Raw genomic sequence first — 21,569 nt, forward strand, 5'->3', positions numbered from 1 at the left:
TGAATAAGTTCAAAGGACAATGCTGTGCCTTGAGATGCATATGCAAACATCTCCATAAACCTTTTGGCAGCATAGTTTCAGTCTATCACATGGGGAGAAACCTTAGACAATACCTAGCTTATCTAGGAACAAAGTCACACCTTGCACGCCCAAAATCCATTAAACCTTGAGTTACCACAGCACATGTCTCTTGCAAGGACAAGGTTGGGGGTAGGGTCACAGACTAACAGCATCTCAAATACAGAACAAAATGGAGTCTCTTATGTCTACTTCTTTCTATATAGACACAGTAACAGGCTGATCTCTTTCTTTTCCCCACACCGCTCCCCCCGCTTTTTTTTTTTTTTTTTTTTTTTTTTTTTTTTTGAGACAGAGTCTCGCTGTGTCACCCAGGCTGGAGTGCAGTGGCCCGATCTTGGCTCACTGCAAGCTCCACCTCCCGAGTTCAAGCGATTCTCCTGCCTCAGCCTCCCGAGTAGCTAGGACTACAGGTGCCTGTGGCCACGCCCGGCTAAATTTTTGTATTTTAGTGGAGACGGGGTTTCACCATGTTGGCCAGGATGGTGTCAAGTTCCTGATGTCGTGATCCGCCCACCTCGGCCTCCCAAAGTGCTGGGATTACAGGTGTGAGCCACCGCACCCCCCTGCCAAAAGTTGACTTTTAAGCAAGTTTTTTTTTTTTCCATTTGGAAGGTGTTTTGCTGGGCTGGAAAATGGGGATCACCGTTTATATTTTCTGTGGAGTTTTAATTGTGAAAAAGGATTTATGAGTTTGGTCTTAAGCTGTAGCCAATCTGGTGTTCTTTGTGTGTCTTTCTGTGTGGTCCCTAGTAAACTTTGCTGCAGGCCTCCATCTTGTTTTATGTCCTTGGGGACATGGCCTGTAACCCTGTGGCAAGGCATGGCTTAGCCTCCCGGGTCTCAGAGTTCATTCTGGCTTCCCAGCTGAGTTTTTTCTGGTTTGGTATCTGCATGACCTTTTGCTATTTGTTGATTCCCCTCCCCTCCATGAACCACGTTGGAGTTTCCTTTTTCCGAGCCTTTAGTAAAGTTTGAAAGCCAGGAATATTGGCCATTTGGCCTGGGTAAAGTCGGGTAATAAATTTTAAAAGGACCGTATTAAAGAGTGCTATTGTTAAAAGTCAACTTAATTAAAAGCAGATATTCAAGCTCTAATAACCTCGGACTCCTTGGGAAAAACAGGAGGTGCCAGAGACCCTGTTTTGCGACAAACCTGTTTTCTTCATAGAACCCCAGGGATTAAAAGCACCCAGAGGCCAATGATCCAAATAAAAGATTGGCAAACAAAGGATCTTGTGCGGACTGGGTTTTATTCTGCCTGTGTAATTGTGTATGTGTTGTGTGTGTAATGTCTATAAAAAGAGCTCTAATTAGTTGGCCTAAAGGAAGTCAAGAACTTGGATCAAATTTTTTTTTTTTTCTTTTTTTTTTTGAGATATAGTCTCACTCTGTTGCCCAGGCTGGAGTGCAGTGGCACGATCTCAGCTCACTGCAACCTCCACCTCCCGGGTTCAAGTGATTCTCCTGCCTCTGCCTCCCAAGTAGCTGGGACTGCAGGCGCCGCCACCACGCCCGGCTAATTTGTTTTCATTTTTTATTTTTTTATTTTATTTTATTTTTTTTTGAGACGGAGTCTTGCTCTGTCACCCAGGCTGCAGTGCAGTGGCCGGATCTCGGCTCACTGCAAGCTCCGCCTCCCGGGTTTACGCCATTCTCCTGCCTCAGCCTCCCGAGTAGCTGGGACTACAGGCGCCCGCCACCTCGCCCGGCTAGTTTTTTGTATTTTTAGTAGAGACGGGGTTTCACCGTGTTAGCCAGGATGGTCTCGATCTCCTGACCTCGTGATCCGCCCGCCTCGGCCTCCCAAAGTGCTGGGATTACAGGCTTGAGCCACCGCGCCCGGCCCATTTTTTATTTTTATGTATTTATTTTTGAGAGAGAGTCTTGCACTGTTGCCCCAGGCTGGAGTACAATGGCATGATCTCAGCTCACTGCAACCTCCGCCTCCTGTGTTCAAGTGATTCTCCTGCCTCCGCCTCCCCAGGAGCTGATATTACAGGCGCCCGCCACTACACCCAGCTGATTTTTGTATTTTTAGTAGAGACGGGGGTTTCACCATGATGGCCAGGCTGGTCTCGAACCCCTGACCTCATGATCCGCCCACCTCGGCCTCCCAAAGTGCTGCGATTACAGGCATGAGCAACCATGCCTGGCCTAATTTTTGCATTTTTAGTAGAGACAGGGCTTCACCATGTTGGCCAGGCTGGCCTCGAACTCCTGACCTCAGGTAATCCACCCACCTTGGCCTCCCAAAGTGCTGGGATTACAGGCATGAGCCACCGTGCCCAGCCAGATCAAATATTTTTTAAAGGGAAGACTTTTCAATTTACATGACTCTAATCTTTAAGAAATAAAAATAGCCTTAAAGATTATTGGCAAAAAGTGGATGTCATCAAAATATAAATAGGTGGACTAATAAATTATGCAGGTTAGACTGGACACCGTGGCTCACACATGTAATCCCAGCACTTTGGGAGGCCGAGGCGGGCAGATCACAAGGTTAGGAGTTCGAGACCAGCCTGGCCAACATGGTGAAACTGTGTCTCTACTAAAAATACAAAAATTAGCTGGGCATGATGGCAGGTGCCTGTAGTCCCAGCTTCTCAGGAGGCTGAGACAGGAAAATCTCTTGAACCCGGGAGGCAGAGGTTGCAGTGAGCCGAGATCGCCACACTGCACTCTAGCCTGGGCGACAGAGCAAGACTCAGTCTCAAAAAAAATAAAACATAAAAATAATAAAATAATTATTCAGGTTAGGTACTAGCTTGCTAAATGTTTGAAGGTTATGAACTGCCTTTTGGGTTTTGAGAACTATTTGACTTGCTGCTTCCCAGTTGGTGGCCTGGGGACACATGGAACTAACCACACCCTTAATTATGCTGGAAGGAGTCAAACCTTGGCTGCACCTAGCATTTAATAAAACAATTTACCAGGTTTTGGCCAGGCTTGGTGGCTCGTGCCTGTAATCCCAGCACTTTGGGAGGCCGAGGCGGGCAGATCACTTGAGGCCAGGAGTTCAAGACCAGCCTGGCCAACATGGAGAAGTCCCCATCTCTACTGAAAACACAAAAATTAGCCAGACATGGTGGTGCACACTTGTAATCATAGCTACTTGGGAGGCTGCGGCAGGATAATTGCTTGAACCTAGGAGGCAGAAGTTGTAGTGAACCAAGATCGTGCCACTTCACTCCAGCCTGGAGGACAGAGTGAAACTCTGACTCAAAAAAAAAAAAAAAAACTTACCAGTTTTTTGTTTGTTTGTTTATTTTTATTTTTTGTTTTTGAGAGGACATCTCGCTCTGTCGCCAAGGCTGGAGTGCAGTGGCACAATCTCGGCTCCCTGTAACCTCTGCCTCCCAGGTTCAAGCAATTCTCCTGTCTCAGCCTCCTAAGTAGCTGGGATTATAGGCAAGTGCCACCACACCTGACTAATTTTGTGTTTTTAGTAGAGATGGGGTTTCACCATGTTGGCCTGGCTGGTCTTGAACTCCTGACCTTGTGATCCACCCACCTCAGCCTCCCAGTCTGCTGGGATTACAGGCATGAGCCACTGCTCCTGGCCCAGGTTTTACATTAAAGTTAAAATTACTAAGAGTGGCTGGATGCAGTCACTCATGCCTGTAATCCCAGCACTTTGGGAGACTGAGGCGGGCGGGTCACTTGAGGTCAGCAGTTTGAGACCAGCCTGGCCAAAATGATGAAACCCATCTCTACTAAAAATACGAAAATTAGCCGGGCTTTGTGGTGCATACCTGTAGTCCCAGCCACTTGGGAGGCAGAGGCAAGACAATCACTTGAATCCGGGAGGTGGAGGTTGCAGTGAGCCAAGACTGCACCATTGCACTCCAGCCTGGGCAACAGAACAAGATTTAAAAAAAAAATTGCTAGGAGTTATCATTTTAATATGTAATTGAAACTACTGAAAATAGATATACATGTAAGACGTGTAAGACCAATAATATGTATTTTTTTAGTAAATGATTATAAAAAAGCATAATGGCCGGGCACGGTGGCTCACGCCTGTAATCCCAGCACTTTGGGAGGCCGAGACGGGCGGATCATGAGGTCAGGAGATCGAGACCATCCTGGCTAACACGGTGAAACCCCGTCTCTACTAAAAAAATACAAAAAAAAAATTAGCCAGGCGCGGTGGCGGGCCCCTGTAGTCCCAGCTATACGGGAGGCTGAGGCAGGAGAATGGCTTGAACCTGGGAGGCGGAGCTTGCAGTGAGTGGAGATCGCGCCACTGCACTCCAGCCTGGGCAACAAGGCAAGACTCCGTCTCAAAAAAAAAAAAAAAAAAAGCATAAAAATATAAAATTTTGTGTAGGGGAAAGGAAAGATCAGATTGTGACTGTGTCTGTGTAGAAAAAGGAAGACATAAAGAAACTCCATTTTGATCTGTACTAAGAAAAATTGTTCTGCTTTGAGATGCTGTTAATCTGTAACTTTTGTCCCAACCCTGTGCTGACAAAAACATGTGCTGTATTGACTCAAGGTTTAATGGATCTGGGGCTGTGCAGGATGTGCTTTGTTAAAAATGTTCCTGCAGGCAGTATGCTTGGTGGAAGTCATCACCATTCTCCATTCTCTATTAACCAGAGACACAATGCACTGCGGAAGGCCGCAGGGACCCCTGCCCAAGAAATTCTTGCCTGGGTATCGTCCAGATTTCTCCCCACTGAGACAGCCTGAGATATGGCCTTGTGGGAAGGGAAAGACCTTACAGCCCCGCAGCCCGACACCCGTAAAGGGTCTGTGCTGAAGAGGGTTAGTGAAAGAGGAAGGCCTCTGTGCTGTTGAGATAAAAGGAAGGCATCTGCCACCTGCATGTCTCTGGGAATGGAATGACTCGGTGTAAAACTGACCATACTTACTCTATTCTGAGATAGGAAAAAACTGCCTTATGGCCAGAGGCGAGACATCATGGTGGCAATACTGCTCTGTTACTCTTTACTGCACTGAGATGTTTATGTAAAGTTAAACATAAATCTAGCCTACGTACACATCCGGGCACAGCACCTTTCCTTAAACTTATTTATGACACAGAGTCTTTTGCTTACATGTTTTTCTGCTGACCCTCTCCCCACCTTCACCGTATAGTTATGCCACATTTTCCCCGCCGAGATAGTAAAGATAGTGATCAGTAAATACTGAGGGAATTCAGAGACCAGCGCTGGTGCAGGTCCTCACTTGCTGAGTACCGGTCCCCTGGGCCCACTTTTCTTCCTCTATACTTTGTCTCCGTGTCTTATTTCTTTTCTCAGTCTCTCGTCTCCACCTTGCGAGAAATACCCATGGGTGTGGAGCGGCAGGCCCCCTTCAGTTTTGCCTAGGGTTAAAGGATTATTTTAAATTAGATAAGATAAAGCTAAAAGTTCAAACAAGTGGTATAAGGATTGTAAAAATTAATCTTGCAAAATTCCATGTGTGAACATATTGCCTAAGTATTATATGGTTTTTCTGTAAATTGAGCAATAAAAGAAAAGCACAAAAGGTATTCTTTGGGCACTGATCTGCTCTGTGGCAAAATTTGTTAAGTGTTATAAAAGGTTTTTGCTTCCTGGCCGGCTGCAGTGGCTCACGCCTGTTGTAATCCCAGCACTTTGGGAGGATGAGGTGGGTGGCTCACCTGAGGTCAGGAGTTTGAGACCAGCCTGACCAACATGGAGAAATCCTGTCTCTACTAAAAATACAAAACATTAGCCAGGCATGGTGGCACACGCCTGTAGTCCCAGCTACTCGGGAGGCTGAGGCAGGAGAATTGCTTGAACCCAGCAGGCGGAGGTTGTAGTGAGCAGAGATCATGTCACTGAACTCCAGCTGGGGCAACAGAGCGAGACTCCATCTCAAAATAAATAAATAAAAATACAAAATTAGGCAGGTGTGGTGGCACATGCCTGTAATCCCAGCTACTTGGGAGGCTGAGGCGGGTGAATCACTTGAACTTGGCAGGCAGAGTTTGCAGTGAGCAGAGATCATGCCACTGCACTCCAGCCTGGGCAACGAGCGAAATTCCATCTCAAAAAAAAAAAAAAATAGGTTTTTCTTTCCTTAAGATTTGAGTCATTTTTGGCAAAATTAATAATTTATGGTAACCTGGAATTCTGTTTTATAAGGTCAAGTGTTTTAAACCTCTAACATATTTAACAGGCTTCCCCAAATCAAACTTGAGTTTCAAAATTTTCTTTAATAATTGAGTAAGGTGACCAGGCACGGTGGCTCACACATGTAATCCCAGCACTTTGGGAGGCTGAGGCAGGTGGATCACTTGAACCTGGGAGGTCAGGACCAGCCTGGCCAAGATGGTGAAACCCCATCTCTACTAAAAATACAAAAAAATTAGCCGGGCATGGTAGCAGGCACCTGTAATCCCAGCTACTCAGGAGGCTGAGGCAGAGAATTGCTTGAACCCAGGAGGCAGAGATTGTAGTGAGCTGAAATCGCGCCACTGTACTCCAGCCTGGGTGACAGAACGAGACTCTGTCTCAAAAATAAAATAAAATAATAATAATTGAATAAGGTATACTCCTGTGAACTAAATTTGGAGCATGTTTGTTTCTTTCTGCCCAGCTCCTCTAGAATTTGGAAACCATCTGTGAATATTCTTAACTTATGGCAATATAGTTGTTTGCATTAGTGCAATAAGAATCCATTTTTCTTTTGCAACAGGACACAATTGGAGAAACTGGCTGTTTTACCAAGGCTTTGACTGGAAGGATATACTTCCTTTTGTGTCAAGCTCAACTTGTAGATCCAATAAAAGCCCCTTGGGGGTAAAAAACTGGCCTCATACCCTCATCTACACAGTCCCTGTACATGGTTCCTGACCTGTGGTCAGTAAAGAATGTCACTTTCTAACAGGCCCAGGAGCCCCAAGTTTATCTTGGGTCTTTAAGAGGAGAGGATCACCCAACTCGCAGGTATTTAAGGATACAAACCCATGGCTGGACTCAGTTTTAAAAGGTCTTATCTGAGATTCCTTGTGGAACAGAGTTCCATCAAAGCCAACCTAAAAGGCCTCTGTAGAAATAGTTATTCTTGTTCATGTGAATCAACCAGCAATCTCTGGCTGTAGCTCAGAAAGAACAAAAGGGATAGTTCATGTGAAAATCTGGATCAGTATTCTAGTTCTAAGCAATTATCCTGCAATTCCTGCCAGGTGATGGGAGTAAATAAGATGCCCATCACCTGGAGGTTTCCTTTTTGGGAAAATAAGACCAGGGGAGCTAACCAAAGCCAAGCACCAGGCACCCAAATCTTAACAAGCATAACTATAGCCACCAGTTTTCTGGGCATGACATCCTTTTCTCTCCCTTGTTGGAGGAGGACTCAATTCCACAGCTTCACCTTAACATTCCGCTTATGATAAGGAGTCCACGCAACCGCCCCCCGCCCCCTAGACACATTTCTATCCCAAACTCAATTCCAAGCTTTGGGTCAAAGCCCTGGGAAAGAAATCTTGATCAAAGGGATCCAGAGGCACACAATAACAGAGGCTAAAGGACACAGAGCACACGGGCATGGTTAATTCCTGACTATTAAGCCAAGCCCCCCATTTCATGGGTAAGGGTCATGCTGATGGTATTCATGGCTTAAATGAGGTCTAGGGAACTCCAAGGTGGGATAGAGACACAGGTGAGACTGAATAATTCCTATTCTCAAGGCCCTCCCTGCTTCATGGGTGCAAGCCTCTGGCACCCATGGGTGGCACCTGCCAAGGTCGCCAGGACTCGGGGATGCAAGGACGGAAGAGAGAGGACGCTCTTCTCTCCCTCATGTACCCTGGGTATTTGCTAGGAAGAGAAGGGAACCAGGGATGCCTGTTCCCCTCTTTTTTTTTTTTTTTTTTTTTTTGAGACAGAGTCTCGCTCTCACCCAGGCTGGAGTGCAGTGGCGCGATCTCAGCTCACTGCCAGCTCCGCCTCCCGGGTTCACACCATTCTCCTACCTCAGCCTCCCGAGTAGCTGGGACCACAGGCGCCTGTCACCACGCCTGGCTAATTTTTTGTATTTTTAGTAGAGACGGGGTTTCACCATGTTAGCCAGAATGGTCTCGATCTCCTGACCTCGTGATCCGCCTGCCTCGGCCTCCCAAAGTGCTGGGATTACAGGCGTGAGCCACCGCGCCCGGCTGCTCCCCTCTTTCTAGATGGGTAGCCATTCATCTTCAGTCTGTACCCCTTTTGAATGCATCCTGAATCCCTGGCACTCCTTTGAAAAAACGCCATCATTTTTCCTTTCTCCTCCTCTGTCCTCTCTTCACTGATAGGTAATTGTAATCTCTGTACTGTGGGACACTCCCCACAGATGCATCCTCCAAACTGGGAAAAGTTAATTTCCCAAACCTTAAATTGGTTGGCTTAGGATTGGGCTCGGGAAGGGAACCCAGAACCCCAACATGCTGGCAAAAGGGGAAAGTTTTTACCAGCCGGGCTTTGGCCTCCCTCCTCCCATGCAAACTGGTAAAAGGCTGAGGCAAAAGGATCCCTTGAGCCCAGGAGTTCGAGACCAGCCTGAGCAACATAGTGAGACCCTGCCTCTACAAAAAACAGAATAAAACCCCAAAATACAAAAAAAAAATTAGCCAGGCATAGTGGTATATGCCTGTGTAGTCCCAACTACTTGGGCAGCTGAGGTGGGAGGATCGCTTGATCCCAGGAGGTTGAGGCTCCAGTGAGCCAAGATCATGCCATTGCACTCCAGCCTGGGCAACAGAGTGAGACCCTGTCTCAAAATACACACACACACACATAAAAGTGCGTTGATTTAAGGAAAAATATTAAAAGTATTAAACCAGTAAAAATGAAGGAAATGGCCTATTGGTGACCAAGTTTGGGAAGCTCTTTTGAGTCCCCTCCCCCTCTACACTCAGTGGCTTCAGGGTAGGAAGATCTGGGATGAGGTGGGGTGACCCTTGATCCTGACCCTGGCTGTAACCTCTCCACCCCACCTTTCTCCCTTTGAAACAGGGACCTGCATTGTCTGGCTCTCTTCCCATTTTCTGCTGCTCTCTGGGCCTGCCTGCAGCCCAGACTCCCTCAGGCACTTCCAGACAGGTGAGTTCTGCCTGTCACCCTGTGCTAGGAGTGTGCCTGAGGACTGCCACTGCCTGCAGCCAAACAGAGCACAAAAGTCCAGTTGCTGTCCAAACCCTAGCCCGGGGGCCTTGCCTTTGTTCTTACCACATGATGTAAGTGCCTATTTGTTTTGGGATTACTTGCCAACCCTCAGCCCACTTTGTCTTCCTGAATATTTTCTGGGACAGCCCTTGGAGGTGTCCACTCCTTCCGTTCTTAGCCTGTGGTCCAGGGACCCAGAATTGGGGAGGTCCAGGAGCTAATACTTGGTATGTCCTTCAGTTATGAATGGAAGTAGCAAAATCCACCAGAATTAACAGTAGCTCTGACTGTCAAGACAGAAATCAGTAGGTGTTGCGGACACCTCAAAATAGCGGTTCCACTCACAGCAGTAACTTCAGATTTCTGGTACTTATTTGTCCTGCCTCTAGATCTCATAATTTAATGAGTTTATTAATAAAGAATCATGGCTGGGTACAGTGGCTCAGGCCTATAATCCCAGCACTCTGGGAGGCCTAGGCAGGAGGATCACTTGAGTCCAGGAGTTCGAGACCAGCCTGGGCAACATGGCAAAACCCTGGCTCTACAAAAACTAGCCTGTAGTCCTGCTACTCTGGAGGCTTGAGGCTGGGAAGCAGAGGTTGCAGTGAGCCATGTTTGTGTCACTGCACTCCAGCCTGGGCGACAGAGTGAGACCCTGTCTCAGAAAAAAAAAAAGGCCAGGCGCGGTGGCTCAAGCCTGTAATCCCAGCACTTTGGGAGGCCGAGACGGGCGGATCACGAGGTCAGGAGATCAAGACCATCCTGGCTAACACGGTGAAACCCCGTCTCTACTAAAAAAAAAACTAGCCGGGCGACGTGGCGGGCGCCTGTGGTCCCAGCTACTCGGGAGGCTGAGGCAGGAGAATGGCGTAAACCCGGGAGGCGGAGCTTGCAGTGAGCTGAGATCCGGCCACTGCACTCCAGCCTGGGTGGCAGAGCCAGACTCCGTCTCAAAAAAAAAAAAAGAAAAAAAAAAGGCTGGGCACAGTGGCTCACACCTGTAATCCCAGCACTTTGGGAGGCCAAGGCAGGTGGATCACCAGGTCAGGAGTTCGAGACCAGCCTAGCCAAGATGGTGAAACCCCATCTCTACTAAAAATAGAAAAATTAGCCAGGCATGGTGGTGGGCACCTGCAATCCCAGCTACTTGGGAGACTGAGGGAGGAGAGTCGATTGAATCCGGGAGGCAGAGCTTGCAGTGAGCCGAGATCAGGCCACTGCACTCTAGGCTGGGCGACAGAGCAAGACTCCATCTCAATAATAATAATAATCAGGTGTTTCTATATCACAAATGTGTGTGTGTTTTTATTTTTTCAACCTAAATGTTCTTTAATGGTAGACTGGATAAAGAAAACGTGGTACATATATACCACGGTATACTATGCAGCCATAAAAAAGAACAAGATCATGTCTTTTGCAGGAACATAGATGGAGCTGGGCGCCATTATTCTTAGCAAACTAATGCAGGAATAGAAAAGCAAATACTACATGTTCTCACTTATAAGCTGGAGCTGAATGGTGAGAACACATGGACACAAAGAGGGGAGCAACAGACATTGGGGCCCATTGAAGGTGGAGGACGGAAGCAGGGAGAGGAGCAGGAAAAATAATAATGGGCACCAGGCTTCATACCTGGGTGATAAAATAGTGTGTACAACAAACTCCCACGACACAAGTTTACCAGAATAACAACCTGCTTATGTACCCCAAATTTAAAATAAACATTAAGAAGAATAATTTCTTTTTAAAAAATTGTTAAATTTATCATAAATACTGGAATCTCCAATATTAGACAGTCATTTCAAACAACACTAATTTCAGATGATCCCTTTTATTTAGATGCCATGCATCTCTTTGTTTTGATCTAAAGTCACTGTCTTATATTAGCCTACTTTTTTTTTTTTTCGAGACGGAGTCTTGCTCTTGTCGCCCAGGCTGGAGTGCAGTGGTGCGATCTCAGCTCACTGCAAGCTCCACCTCCTGGGTTCACGCCATTCTCCTGCCTCGACCTCCTGAGTAGCTAGGAGTACAGGCGTCCGCCACCACGCCCGGCTAATTTTTTGTATTTTTTGTATTTTTTTTTTTTTGAGACAGTCTTGCTCTGCCACCCAGGCTGGAGTGCAGTGGTGTGATCTTGGCTCACTGCAAGCTCCGCCTCCCGTGTTCATGCCATTCTCCTGCCTCAGCCTCCCAAGTAGCTGGGACCACAGGCACCCACCACCTCGCCCGGCTAATTTTTTTTTGGTATTTTTTAGTAGAGACGGGGTTTCACCATGTTAGCCAGGATGGTCTTGATCTCCTGACCTCATGATCCACCCGTCTCGGCCTCCCAAAGTGCTGGGATTACAGGCGTGAGCCACCGTGCCCAGCCAATTTTTTTGTATTTTTAGTAGAGACGGGGTTTCACCATGTTAGCCAGGATGGTCTTGATCTCCTGACCTTGTGATCTGCCCGCCTTGGCCTCCCAAAGTGATCACAGGTGTGAGCTACCGCACCCAGCCAATATCAGCCTACTTTTTAAAAATTCTACTTAAAACATGTTTATAGGCCGGGCGCGGTGGCTCAAGCCTGTAATCCCAGCACTTTGGGAGGCCGAGGCGGGCGGATCACAAGGTCAGGAGATCGAGACCACAGTGAAACCCCGTCTCTACTAAAAATACAAAAAATTAGCCGGGCGCGGTGGCGGGCGCCTGTAGTCCCAGCTACTCGGGAGGCTGAGGCAGGAGAATGGCGTGAACCCGGGAGGCGGAGCTTGCAGTGAGCCGAGATCGCGCCACTGCACTCCAGCCTGGGCGACAGAGCGAGACTCCGTCTCAAAAAACAAACAAACAAACAAAAAAAACGTGTTTATAGTTTTAAAATAAATATATTGCCAGCTTGGAGAGACGTGGGGTACTTGTCTACACACATTCATTATCAATTCACTGCAAAGGCTGCTGCAGCCGCCAGCGGAGTGCGTATGCCTCCCCTTGTGGGAGCCACTGATGCTTCATTTTTAACATCTCATCTATGTGTGCCCCATTCCAGGGCTTGGCCTTTGTTAGCATTTGAAGATACCGTTCTTGCCATCAGTCCTTCAGGGTAACTGCTGAAACTGCCTCCTTTCAGTGATTATGGCTTCTTTAGTCAAAGTAATTTTTTTTCTGGGTCCTGAGGATGTGGTTTGTGTATAAGTCTCTCATCTACTGAAACCATATTTTAAGTGAAATATTAGTAGATTTAAGTTCGGTTGTTTTCTCTATAGGATAAACTACAGAATATTCTAGCTCATGTGTTTTGGTTCTTGCTGTACCAATAAGCGACTTGAAGTTCCCACTCTGTGCAGAGAAGCCCATGCCCGTGCAACAATTCACTGGGATCTGTATGTGCAACACCAGGCCACACCATGCTCTGGTTCATAGAGCTTTTGGGTATTTGTGCAACTGTTGTAACAGTTTCTCACCGGTGGTCACAGACGTGCTCTGAAGTCCAGAGCTTGATGGTGTGGGCAGTCCAGGAGATGTCTGGGCACGCAGGGGAAAATGAGGCAAAGAGACTATACCTGCCCCACTGCACCCCCAGCTTCGCAGCAGGCAGGCGCCATCGGCCTCACGTGAAGGACATCCCAACCCCCTCTTCCGCCTCTTACTACAATGTAAACTTGCAACTGTTTAAAGGAGGGGTCCCAACTCCCCAGACAGCATGCCTGTACTGGACCCTGGCCTGTTAGTGACCATTTCTGGCTTGCATTGTGACCATGACTGCCATCAGGAACCCTAGAGCAGGCCGGGTATGGCAGCTCACAATCCCAGTACTTTGGGAGGCTGAGGTGGGTGGATAACTTGAGGCCAAGAGTTCAAGACCAGCCTGGCCAAATGGTGAAACCCCATCTCTACTAAAAATATAAAAATAGCGGGATGTGGTGATGGGCACCTGTAATCCCAGCTACTTGGGAGGCTGAGGCACTATAATTGCTTGAACTCAGGAGGTGGAGGTTGCAGTAAGCAGAGATCAAGCCACTGTACTCCAGCCTGGGCAACAGAGCAAGACTCTGTCTTGAAAAAACAAAAAAGAAAGAAAGGAAAACCTGGTGCAGGTGTGGGGTGTACGGCATGGGTCACTACTCCTGGACACAACTGACCAAAACCACAGTCAACTGGCTTAAGCCATTTGATAATCCAGCATTAGGCCAGCCTGGATCCAGGAGTCAGATACTGAGATCAAGCTTTGATCTGCTCAGGATTCCCCCTTCCCCAAGGCTCCTGCTTGCAGATGGCCCCAGTGTGCATTTCATCCACCAGCATGGGTCACATGTCAACCCTGACCCAGGGTGCTACAATGCTCTAGGTGGCCAAGCTTGGGTCGTAGGTTTACCTCACCCTACCTGTACGCAAAAGTACGTGGTGGCCTAACACAGGTGGGGACCCTGCTTGAATACCACCCTTTATCCACAGATGACCCCACGCCTTCTGCTCCAGACCATCAGGGTTATAACACATGGGACACATGGGGCACACCCCACAAAGCTACCTGAGCCCACACAGGGCAGGGACAGGCACAGAACACAGTGGGTGCACAGGGACTCCAGGGAGGTTGAAGAGCTGAGTCTGGTCGGTGAGGCTGAGGGGGAAGAGCGGGCACTGGGCTGGGGGTATGCAGAGCTGGAGGTGAGGGACTGCAGTAAGTACCCGCCCTGGGGTGCAGGCCCTGCTAGGAAGCATTGGGAGCAAGAAGGGTTAGATCCTCAAAGTTAGATAATTCTTCCAGAAGGTTTTCTTTTCTTTGTTTTGTTTTTTTGAGACACCCAGGCTGGAGTGCAGTGGCACCATTCCAGCTCACTGCAACCTCCACCTCTGAGGCTCAAGCGATTCTCTTGCCTCAGCCTCCCGACTAGCTGGAACTACAGGCACCTGCCACCACGCCCAGCTAATTTTTTGCATTTTTAGTAGAGACAGGGTTTCACTCTGTTGGCCAGGCTGGTCTCGAACTCCTGACCTCATGATCTGCCCACCTTGGCCTGCCAGTGCTGGGATTACAGGCGTGAGCCACTGCGCCCAGCCTCTTCCAGAAGGTTTTCGAGGGGAGCAAGTGGAGGGGAGGGAGAGGGCCATTGCTCCTGCTCTGGGGACAGCCCCTCCACGGGATCCCACACTCCTGGCCAATTCAGGATAGATGGGGTACCCCTGATGTAGCCTGTCACCGCTCTGTCTGGGGCTGGCGCTCCTAGAGAAGGCCATGCTGACCTCTCCCCCACCTCGCTCCAGATTCCTCTTGAGCTGCTTTTCCCACAGTCCCCCCAGGCCTCACTGAGGGCCTCCAGTCTTCGATGGGCTTGGGGCGCCTGGACCCTTCCGGGGTCACTTTGCCGTCTTCCCCCAGCCACCCTCCCTACTCCTTGTCGCCCCCTCCTGTCTTTTCAGGACCTTCCGCACTCAGGCTAACCCTATGCTTTGGGGTACCCCAGCAATGCCCCTGGGTCTCCGGCCACCGGGTGACCGAGGAAGGGAGAGGCTGGCGAGGGGGCGGGGCCTTAGGTCCCTGCACAACCCTCCTCTCAGCCCCTCCCGCCGGCCACAGTGCGCGGGACGACGAGGCAGGGACCTCGAGAACACGGGGACTTGCAGGCCGGTGGCCCCGGGCAGGCCACTTCCGACGCGGGTGGGAGGCTTCCTGCCCGGGGCAGGGGAAGCGCCCGCGGGCGTGCTCGGTTGGGCCGGAGCCGCGCCGGGGGCCGGGACACGCCTGGGGGCAGCGCTGGCGTCGCCACTCGGGTGGGGCGGGCCGGGGTCGGGTCCAGTCTCCTCCCCACCGGCGGCCCATTTCCCGTCTTCCAGTGACCCCACGTCCCTTGCGCCGGAGCTGGAACCCCAGCAGGTTCTGCCCCGGGCCGCGCACGCTTTCTGGGGACCAGGGCTGTGGTTCCCGCTCCGCGTTGTGCGTTCAGACGCGGCCAGGCTTCGTCCTCCATCCCTCCCCGTTTTCCCCACTCCGGCCGGGCTTCCTCCTCCATCCCTCCCCCTTTTCCCCACTCCGCGGTTGGCGAGGGCCGCCCCCATGTGGCAATGTCCCCCCACATGGGCGACCCCTCGGTGCCCCTGAGGGCCCAGGGACTCGCCCCGTCCCCAGGCAGGCTATATTTGAAATTATTTGGAGAAATTCCGACAGTCAGGGGGATGTCTTTCTGTAGCTCTGGCCTTCCAGTAGGAGAGGGTCCCTGCGGTTCTCACGGCTGACAACTTGGCATCACCGAATTCTCTAACCATGTCAGTCCATGACTTGAACTCCTTTTCTTTCAGAAAGATCTTTGCGAACCCCTTTGGGCGTGCCCCCTCCCATGGCCCCAACACCTTTTGCCCGGGCTTTGGGCTTGTCTGAAAGGGCTAAAAGGGGGTGATGTCTGGCCTGGCGGGTGGCTCAGCCTGCAGTGCCAGCACTTTGGGAGGCCGAGGTGGACGGATCACTTGAGATCAGGAGTTCAAGACCATCCTGGCCAACACAGTGAAACCTGTCTCTACTAAAAATACAAAGATTAGCAAGGCTTGGTTGCGGGCACCTGTAATCCTAGCTATTTGGGAGGCTGAGGCAGGAGCAGAAGAATTGCTTGAACCTGGGAGGCAAAGGTTGCAGTGAGCCAGGATCATGCCACTGCACTTCAGCCTGGGTGACAGAGTGAGACTGTCTCAAAAAAACAAAAAAAAAAAAAAGAAAGAAAAAAAAAGTGATGTCCAGTGCCTGGGGATTTTTCCTAGGGAGTGGTCAAGGAAGGTCCCACTGAGGAGCGGACATTTAGGGTGGGAAGTTGCCTTGCAGGGCAGGAGGGGAAAGGGTTTCGGACCAGAGGGAGAGCCAGGGAAAGTCACCAGGTAGAATGAGCTGGCATGATTTGGAAGATGGTAGGGAGGGCTGAGTGGAAGCGAGTGGCTGCAGTGCACAAGGCCTGGAGGTCCCCTCACGGACCAGGACCTCCGTAGAGGACTCATCCCCTGGGCCTAGGGCTGGGCCTGGAGGCACTGTGTCCTCTGTGATTGTCAATCTCCCTAAAGATGGCCCAGAGCAGTGCAGCCTGAATCCCTCAGTGGCCCTGTCTCTGGCTGCCCCAGCACCCACGCGGACACTTGACTCCACACCCCAAAGAAAAGAAGGGAACCTGGGAACGCCACTGCCAAGGTATGGGATTATTTGGGAAGGGGGAAGGGGGAACTGAGGAGATGGTTACAACACGTGGGGCAGCAACAGACAGAACCAGACCACCCCTGTGGCCAACCGCCTGGTCTCCTGGGACCACTGGGCGCTTGGCTCAGGCCTCTCCTGCCCTCCCCACTCTTTCACCTCAGGCCGCCTGCAGTCTCTGCCCTGCCCTGACCCCCCAGCGTACAGCCCCAAAAGCAGCTAAACAACTCGCACACTCATGGGCCATCCCCTGGTAAGGCAGCGCAAGTCCTCCCACTTCAGCCCCATTTGAAAGATGAGGAAATGAGAGGCTGGTCCATAGTGGGTCTCCAACTCAGCTGCCGAGCTTTCCCTGGGCATACACGCCGGGCCCTGGAGGGTGGGAAGGGGGCCCTGGAGGGCGGGAAGGGGGCCAATGGACGCGGGGAGCTTGCGGGGTGGGACTGCATCGGGAAAGGGGAAGGAGACGGGAGAAGGGGGACAGGGTCTGGTTGGCTCCGGCCGCTGCACGCTCTTCCTGCTCAGGGGACTCACAGTGACCCCGGAGCCACTGCCCAGCCCAGCCTCCAGGTAAGAGGTCACTGAGATGGGTGGCAGCAGGGGCCGGGGATCCCCCTATTACGACAGCAGTCATGGGACGCTGACTCACTGCCGGCCAGACCACCTGACCTCCTCGGCGGGAGGGAGGGCCCTGCCAGGGGGTTCCCGCCGCGGCTTGTTTACCTCCGGGAGGCCTCGGCCTCGCATGGGGGCAGGGCTGCCGCTGGGGCTGCAAGGCGTGCGGGGAAGGGCCTGAGCCGGGGTCTCCACCCCAGCTTCCCAAGGACACCACTTCTGTGCTTCCTTCTCCCCCACCCCCGAGTCTCTTCACCTGCCCCCAGCCCCCGCGGAAACTTCCCACGATCCCGAACGGGGCCAAATGGCGAGAAGGCAAAGGAGCTCCTTCTTGGGGGAGCTCAAAGCTATGTTCCCAGAGCCAGAGGGCTTTCCTTGTGTTCCTCACCCTGCTCAGACTGAGCCATAGCCAGGGGCTGGGGCAGGAAGGCCGGCCCTCGGCGGGGGCCACGTGGCTCTCAGGCGCCTGGGCTGCTGACTCACGCTTGGCCAGCACCTGTCTGTAGGCCGCAGCCTCTGCCAGCACGCCCCTCTGTGTCCCCTGCCCCTGTCTGCAAGGCCGGCTCCAGCAGGCCCTGGGGCACTTTCCACTGTCCCCCTCTGGATGCAGGGAGAGGCCTGAGCCCTCCCCACAGAGGGTGCTGCTCTGGGCAGGGTGGAAGACTTGCCCGCGGCGGAGCTCTCCCGGAAGGATCGTTCACACCTGTGGGCCAGCCCCTGCTGTGCACACACCCACACATCACCTGAGCACCTGACCGGCCCCAACCAGCCTCCCTTCCCTCGGTTTGGGTTTCCCCCGCTGGGACGTTTCTCCAACTCCTGCAAGCCCTAGCCTGAAATGGCATGAGTTGGACCCAGCAGGTCCTGACCTCCCACTCACAGGACCTTGCCTGGGAGGCTCCGGAGGGTGACCACCCGTCCTGCCCCTCTCCTTGCCCCAGTTCTGGCGGACAGTTACTTTGGTGGCATAAAGTAGAGTTTCTTCATTCCTAGCTGAGGAGGCTGTTGCCTGACCCCCTTGGCTGCCCACAAGGCCGACGGACCTGAGCCCCCACAGGGCCATGGGCACTGCCCGCTGAATTGAGGCACCCGTAAGGAGTCGCTTGGGCCACAGTGCACATTTGGCGACCACTGACACTCAGGAGACCTTAGGTGGTCCTCAGCACCTCTCAGCTCCACTCCTATTACACTGGGAACTTCTCTGCTGCTCAGGCCAGAGTCGGGGTCCGTCCCTCAACCCAGTTAGGGGCCATCAGCGAGGGTGCCATGCGCTGTAAGAGGGCTGCCCCCGCTGGAGGCTGACCATGGCAGGGTTGGAACAGCACCCTGAGAGCCAGCTTGTTCTGGCCAGCAGTGCCCACTGGGCGACCTAGCAGCCTCCTGATATGGGGGCTGTGTCACCTCTCCCTGCACTGGGTACCCCCAACGGAGGATATTGCTGAGTCATGACCAGGCCCAAGCCTGGGAGGGGCGAGGGGCTGGACAGTCCCCTGATCCCAGGTGCAGAGGCTTTAGCCCAGGCCTATGTGAGTGCCAGGGCCGGTTTCTTGGGGTCCTTGGTGCACTGGGGTAGTGAAGAGAGGGGTCAGCAATGAGGGGCCGGGAGACCTGGAGCGAGGGGTAACGGGGAAGGGGTGAGTAGTGAAGGGGCCTCTGCAGGGCGGCTCTCGCGCCGCGACGGCCGTGGCTGAGGCTGGGAGGGCGCGACAGACTCCGCCCCCTCTCGAGGCGGGGCGGGGCCTCCGCGCTCGCTACAAAAGCCGCGCGTCGGCCGCGACCCGGACGGCCAGTTTTCCGCAGCTCGCCCTCGCTATGGCGTCGCTCACCGTGAAGGCCTACCTGCTGGGCAAGGAGGACGCGGCGCGCGAGATCCGCCGCTTCAGCTTCTGCTTCAGCCCCGAGCCGGAGGCGGAAGCCGAGGACGCGGCAGGTCCGGGGACCTGCGAGCGGCTGCTGAGCCGGGTGGCCGCCCTGTTCCCCGCGCTGCGGCCCGGCGGCTTCCAGGCGCACTACCGCGGTGAGCGGGCCGGGCAGGGCGGGGGCGGTGACGCAGGCCGGGTTCGGCCTCCTGCCGCGGGTGGCTGCCCTCCCGCTTCTCGGCGACGCCTGGTGGGCCGTGAGGGGTCTGCTCTGGCTGCTCCCTGGATGGCGGTGGCCTGCATGGGTCCCAGTTCGGCCTTGGGTGCCAGCCTGGTGACCAAGGCCGGGACCCGCTGTTCAGCGGTGGCCCCTTGGGGCGGTGGAGCCCTGCGGGCCGGGGGCTCGAGCCTGCGAGCGTCAGACCCCCCACCCCCCGCGCCGTTGGGGGTTTTGGCCAGGACGCGCCGGGGCGAACTCTGGCTCTCCGCGGGAAGTGGGTGGTCAGGCGGGCACTCGGGTTACACTGACATCTTGCTGCGCCAGGTGGTGGGTTCAGATAATGGCCCGGAGGAGTCCGGGGAGCGCCGGCGGAGGGGAGGGAGTGACGCGGGTAAACAAGCGCGGGGGTGCGGGGGACTCGCGAGCGCGCGACAGCGCCTGGGAGGAGGGCACTGATTCCGGGAGGAACGCTCCAGGCCGGGTCGAGCGCAGAGGTTATCCCACTGGCAAGTGGAGAGAGGGACAGGACGAGAACGTTCTTCAGAAGTGTTGGTGTGGGCACAGAAGCCCAGGAACTGTTTCCTGCTGCGCTGGTGTGACCAGTGGCTGCTGGGGGTGGGGTTAGGGAGGTGGCCAAGGCCGGCCCCTGGGAGCGGGTAGTGCTAGGACCGCCCTCTGGAGTGCTGCCAGCCTGCCAGGCCCTCTCCTGTTCTTAAAAAAAAAAAATTGTGGTACTGAGCTGTAACTGACATAAGGGTTCACCCATTTAGTGTACAAGTCAGTGGTTTTCACCATTTTCATAGGTTTGTGGACCATATTGAACCTGAGAGCTTTTCATCACCTTATAAACGCCATACGTACCTTTTATCACCCCCCATCCACATGCCCCCAGCAACCACTCACCTCCTTTCTGTATCTATTCCTCTTGCAATCCTGGGCATTTCATGTAAATAGAATCATACAATGGAGTCTTCTTTCACTTAGTGTAGTGTGTTCAATGTTGTGGCACACATCAGTACTTCGGTTTTTTTGGAGGAATAATATTCTGTTGTATGGATGGGCTGTGTTTTACCTGTTCATTAGTTGACAGACATTTGGGCTGTTTGCATCTTTGGGTGCCACACCTGTTCACACAGTGGATGGTGTGGTTTAGTCTGCATGGTTGTGCTTTAAAGCCCTGTGAGCTCACATGTATCTGTCACAGCTGGAGACTACATACAAATACATGATTTTTAGCTTTGTTAGGGAAGGAAGTAGACAGATGCCCTCGTCTCCTTTACTCCCAAGCCACTAGAAGTCTAAGGCCTTTGTGGGGCTGGGCCCCTCAGAAGCAGGTCACAGGCAGGGATCTCCCACAGTTGAAGATGGACATGGGCCTGGTCGGATGTGGAAGGAGGTGGCACGTTTCTGAAGAGGAAGCTGGCCTGAGTCTAAATAAGTGCAGCAGCCGAAGCTGCTGTTGCCCCTGTGGTCCAGGGCCCTCCACCCGCTGCGTGTGGCTGTGGTCCAGGGCCAGGTTGGAGCACTCAACTTCCAGGAGGTGCCAGAGCAAGGGGGCAGTCTTGCCTCTCACTCCTGCCCTCCGTTGCTCAAGTGGGTGTGCTCCAGTTTATAGCCCTGTGAGTGTCCCTTTCATACTGGTCTCAGCCCATTCCAGCAGCTTATGTCCAGCTGAGAACCTCTGGGTGCTCATGTGCTGTCTTTTAAACAATCTAGATGAGGACGGGGACTTGGTTGCCTTTTCCAGTGACGAGGAATTGACAATGGCCATGTCCTACGTGAAGGATGACATCTTCCGAATCTACATTAAAGGTAAGGGGCTGCCTGAAGCCAGCTCAGCGTGTACTCAGTTCCCTGCTGAGTGAAAAACAGGGCTTGATGTTCCACCAATGAAGGGGTCAGTAATTTGAGGGCTGTTTAAGACAGGGACGTAGGCCAGGTGTGGTGGCTCACGCCTGTAATCCCAGCACTTTGGGAGGCCGAGGCGGGCAGATCACCTGAGGTCAGGAGTTTAAGACCAGCCTGGCCAACATGGTGAAACCTTGTCTTTACTAAAAATACAAAAATTAGCTGGCTGTGGTGGCGTGTGCTTCTAGTCCCAGCTACTCAAGAGGCTGAGACCAGAATCGCTTAAACCTGGAGAGCAGAGGTTGCCGCGAGCCGAAATCACTCTGCACTCCACGACTGCAGATCACGACTGCACTCCAGCCTAGGTGACAGCGTGAGACTCTGTGTCAAAAAAAAAAAAAGACATACTAAGTGCTGTGCCTGACCTGACCTGACCTGAGAAAGAGGAGTCCGTGTTCACCCTAGGTATGGGGTCTGCTGCCGCGGTGCTTGGGTGAAGAGCAAGGCCCAAGTCATGCAGCCCAGGCTCCTTGCTGCTGCTCTGCTGCCTGGGCCACGGTTCCCAGGTAACAGACACAGAGACTGGGAACCTCCTAGCAGGTTCTTGGTTGCTCTGCGGCCCTCACCTAAGCAGCTGAATTCTGTGTGGACTCCATGCTGGGGAGCAGTTCCAGG

At 52.5% G+C, this 21,569-nt stretch overlaps 1 protein-coding gene across 11 annotated transcripts in view; it reads left to right on the forward strand.

Moving 5' to 3' along the window:
• Window positions 1–21,569, forward strand: part of SQSTM1 (sequestosome 1) — a 39,126-nt gene that overhangs the window by 6,065 nt on the left and 11,492 nt on the right. For 9 of the 11 annotated variants that reach the window (XM_015452371.3, XM_073995027.1, XM_015452372.3 and 6 more), the window contains one exon: window positions 20,763–20,858. In XM_015452371.3, coding sequence (XP_015307857.3) covers window positions 20,810–20,858 — 49 coding nt within the window. In that variant the 5' untranslated portion in view covers window positions 20,763–20,809. Of the gene's footprint in view, window positions 1–18,748; window positions 18,985–20,762; window positions 20,859–21,569 lie in introns of those variants that run through there. The other 2 variants (XM_005558785.4, XM_005558786.4) reach the window with 1 other exon arrangement.

Source organism: Macaca fascicularis, chromosome 6 (genome assembly GCF_037993035.2).
Source record: "Macaca fascicularis isolate 582-1 chromosome 6, T2T-MFA8v1.1".
Taxonomy (NCBI): Eukaryota; Metazoa; Chordata; class Mammalia; order Primates; family Cercopithecidae; genus Macaca; species Macaca fascicularis.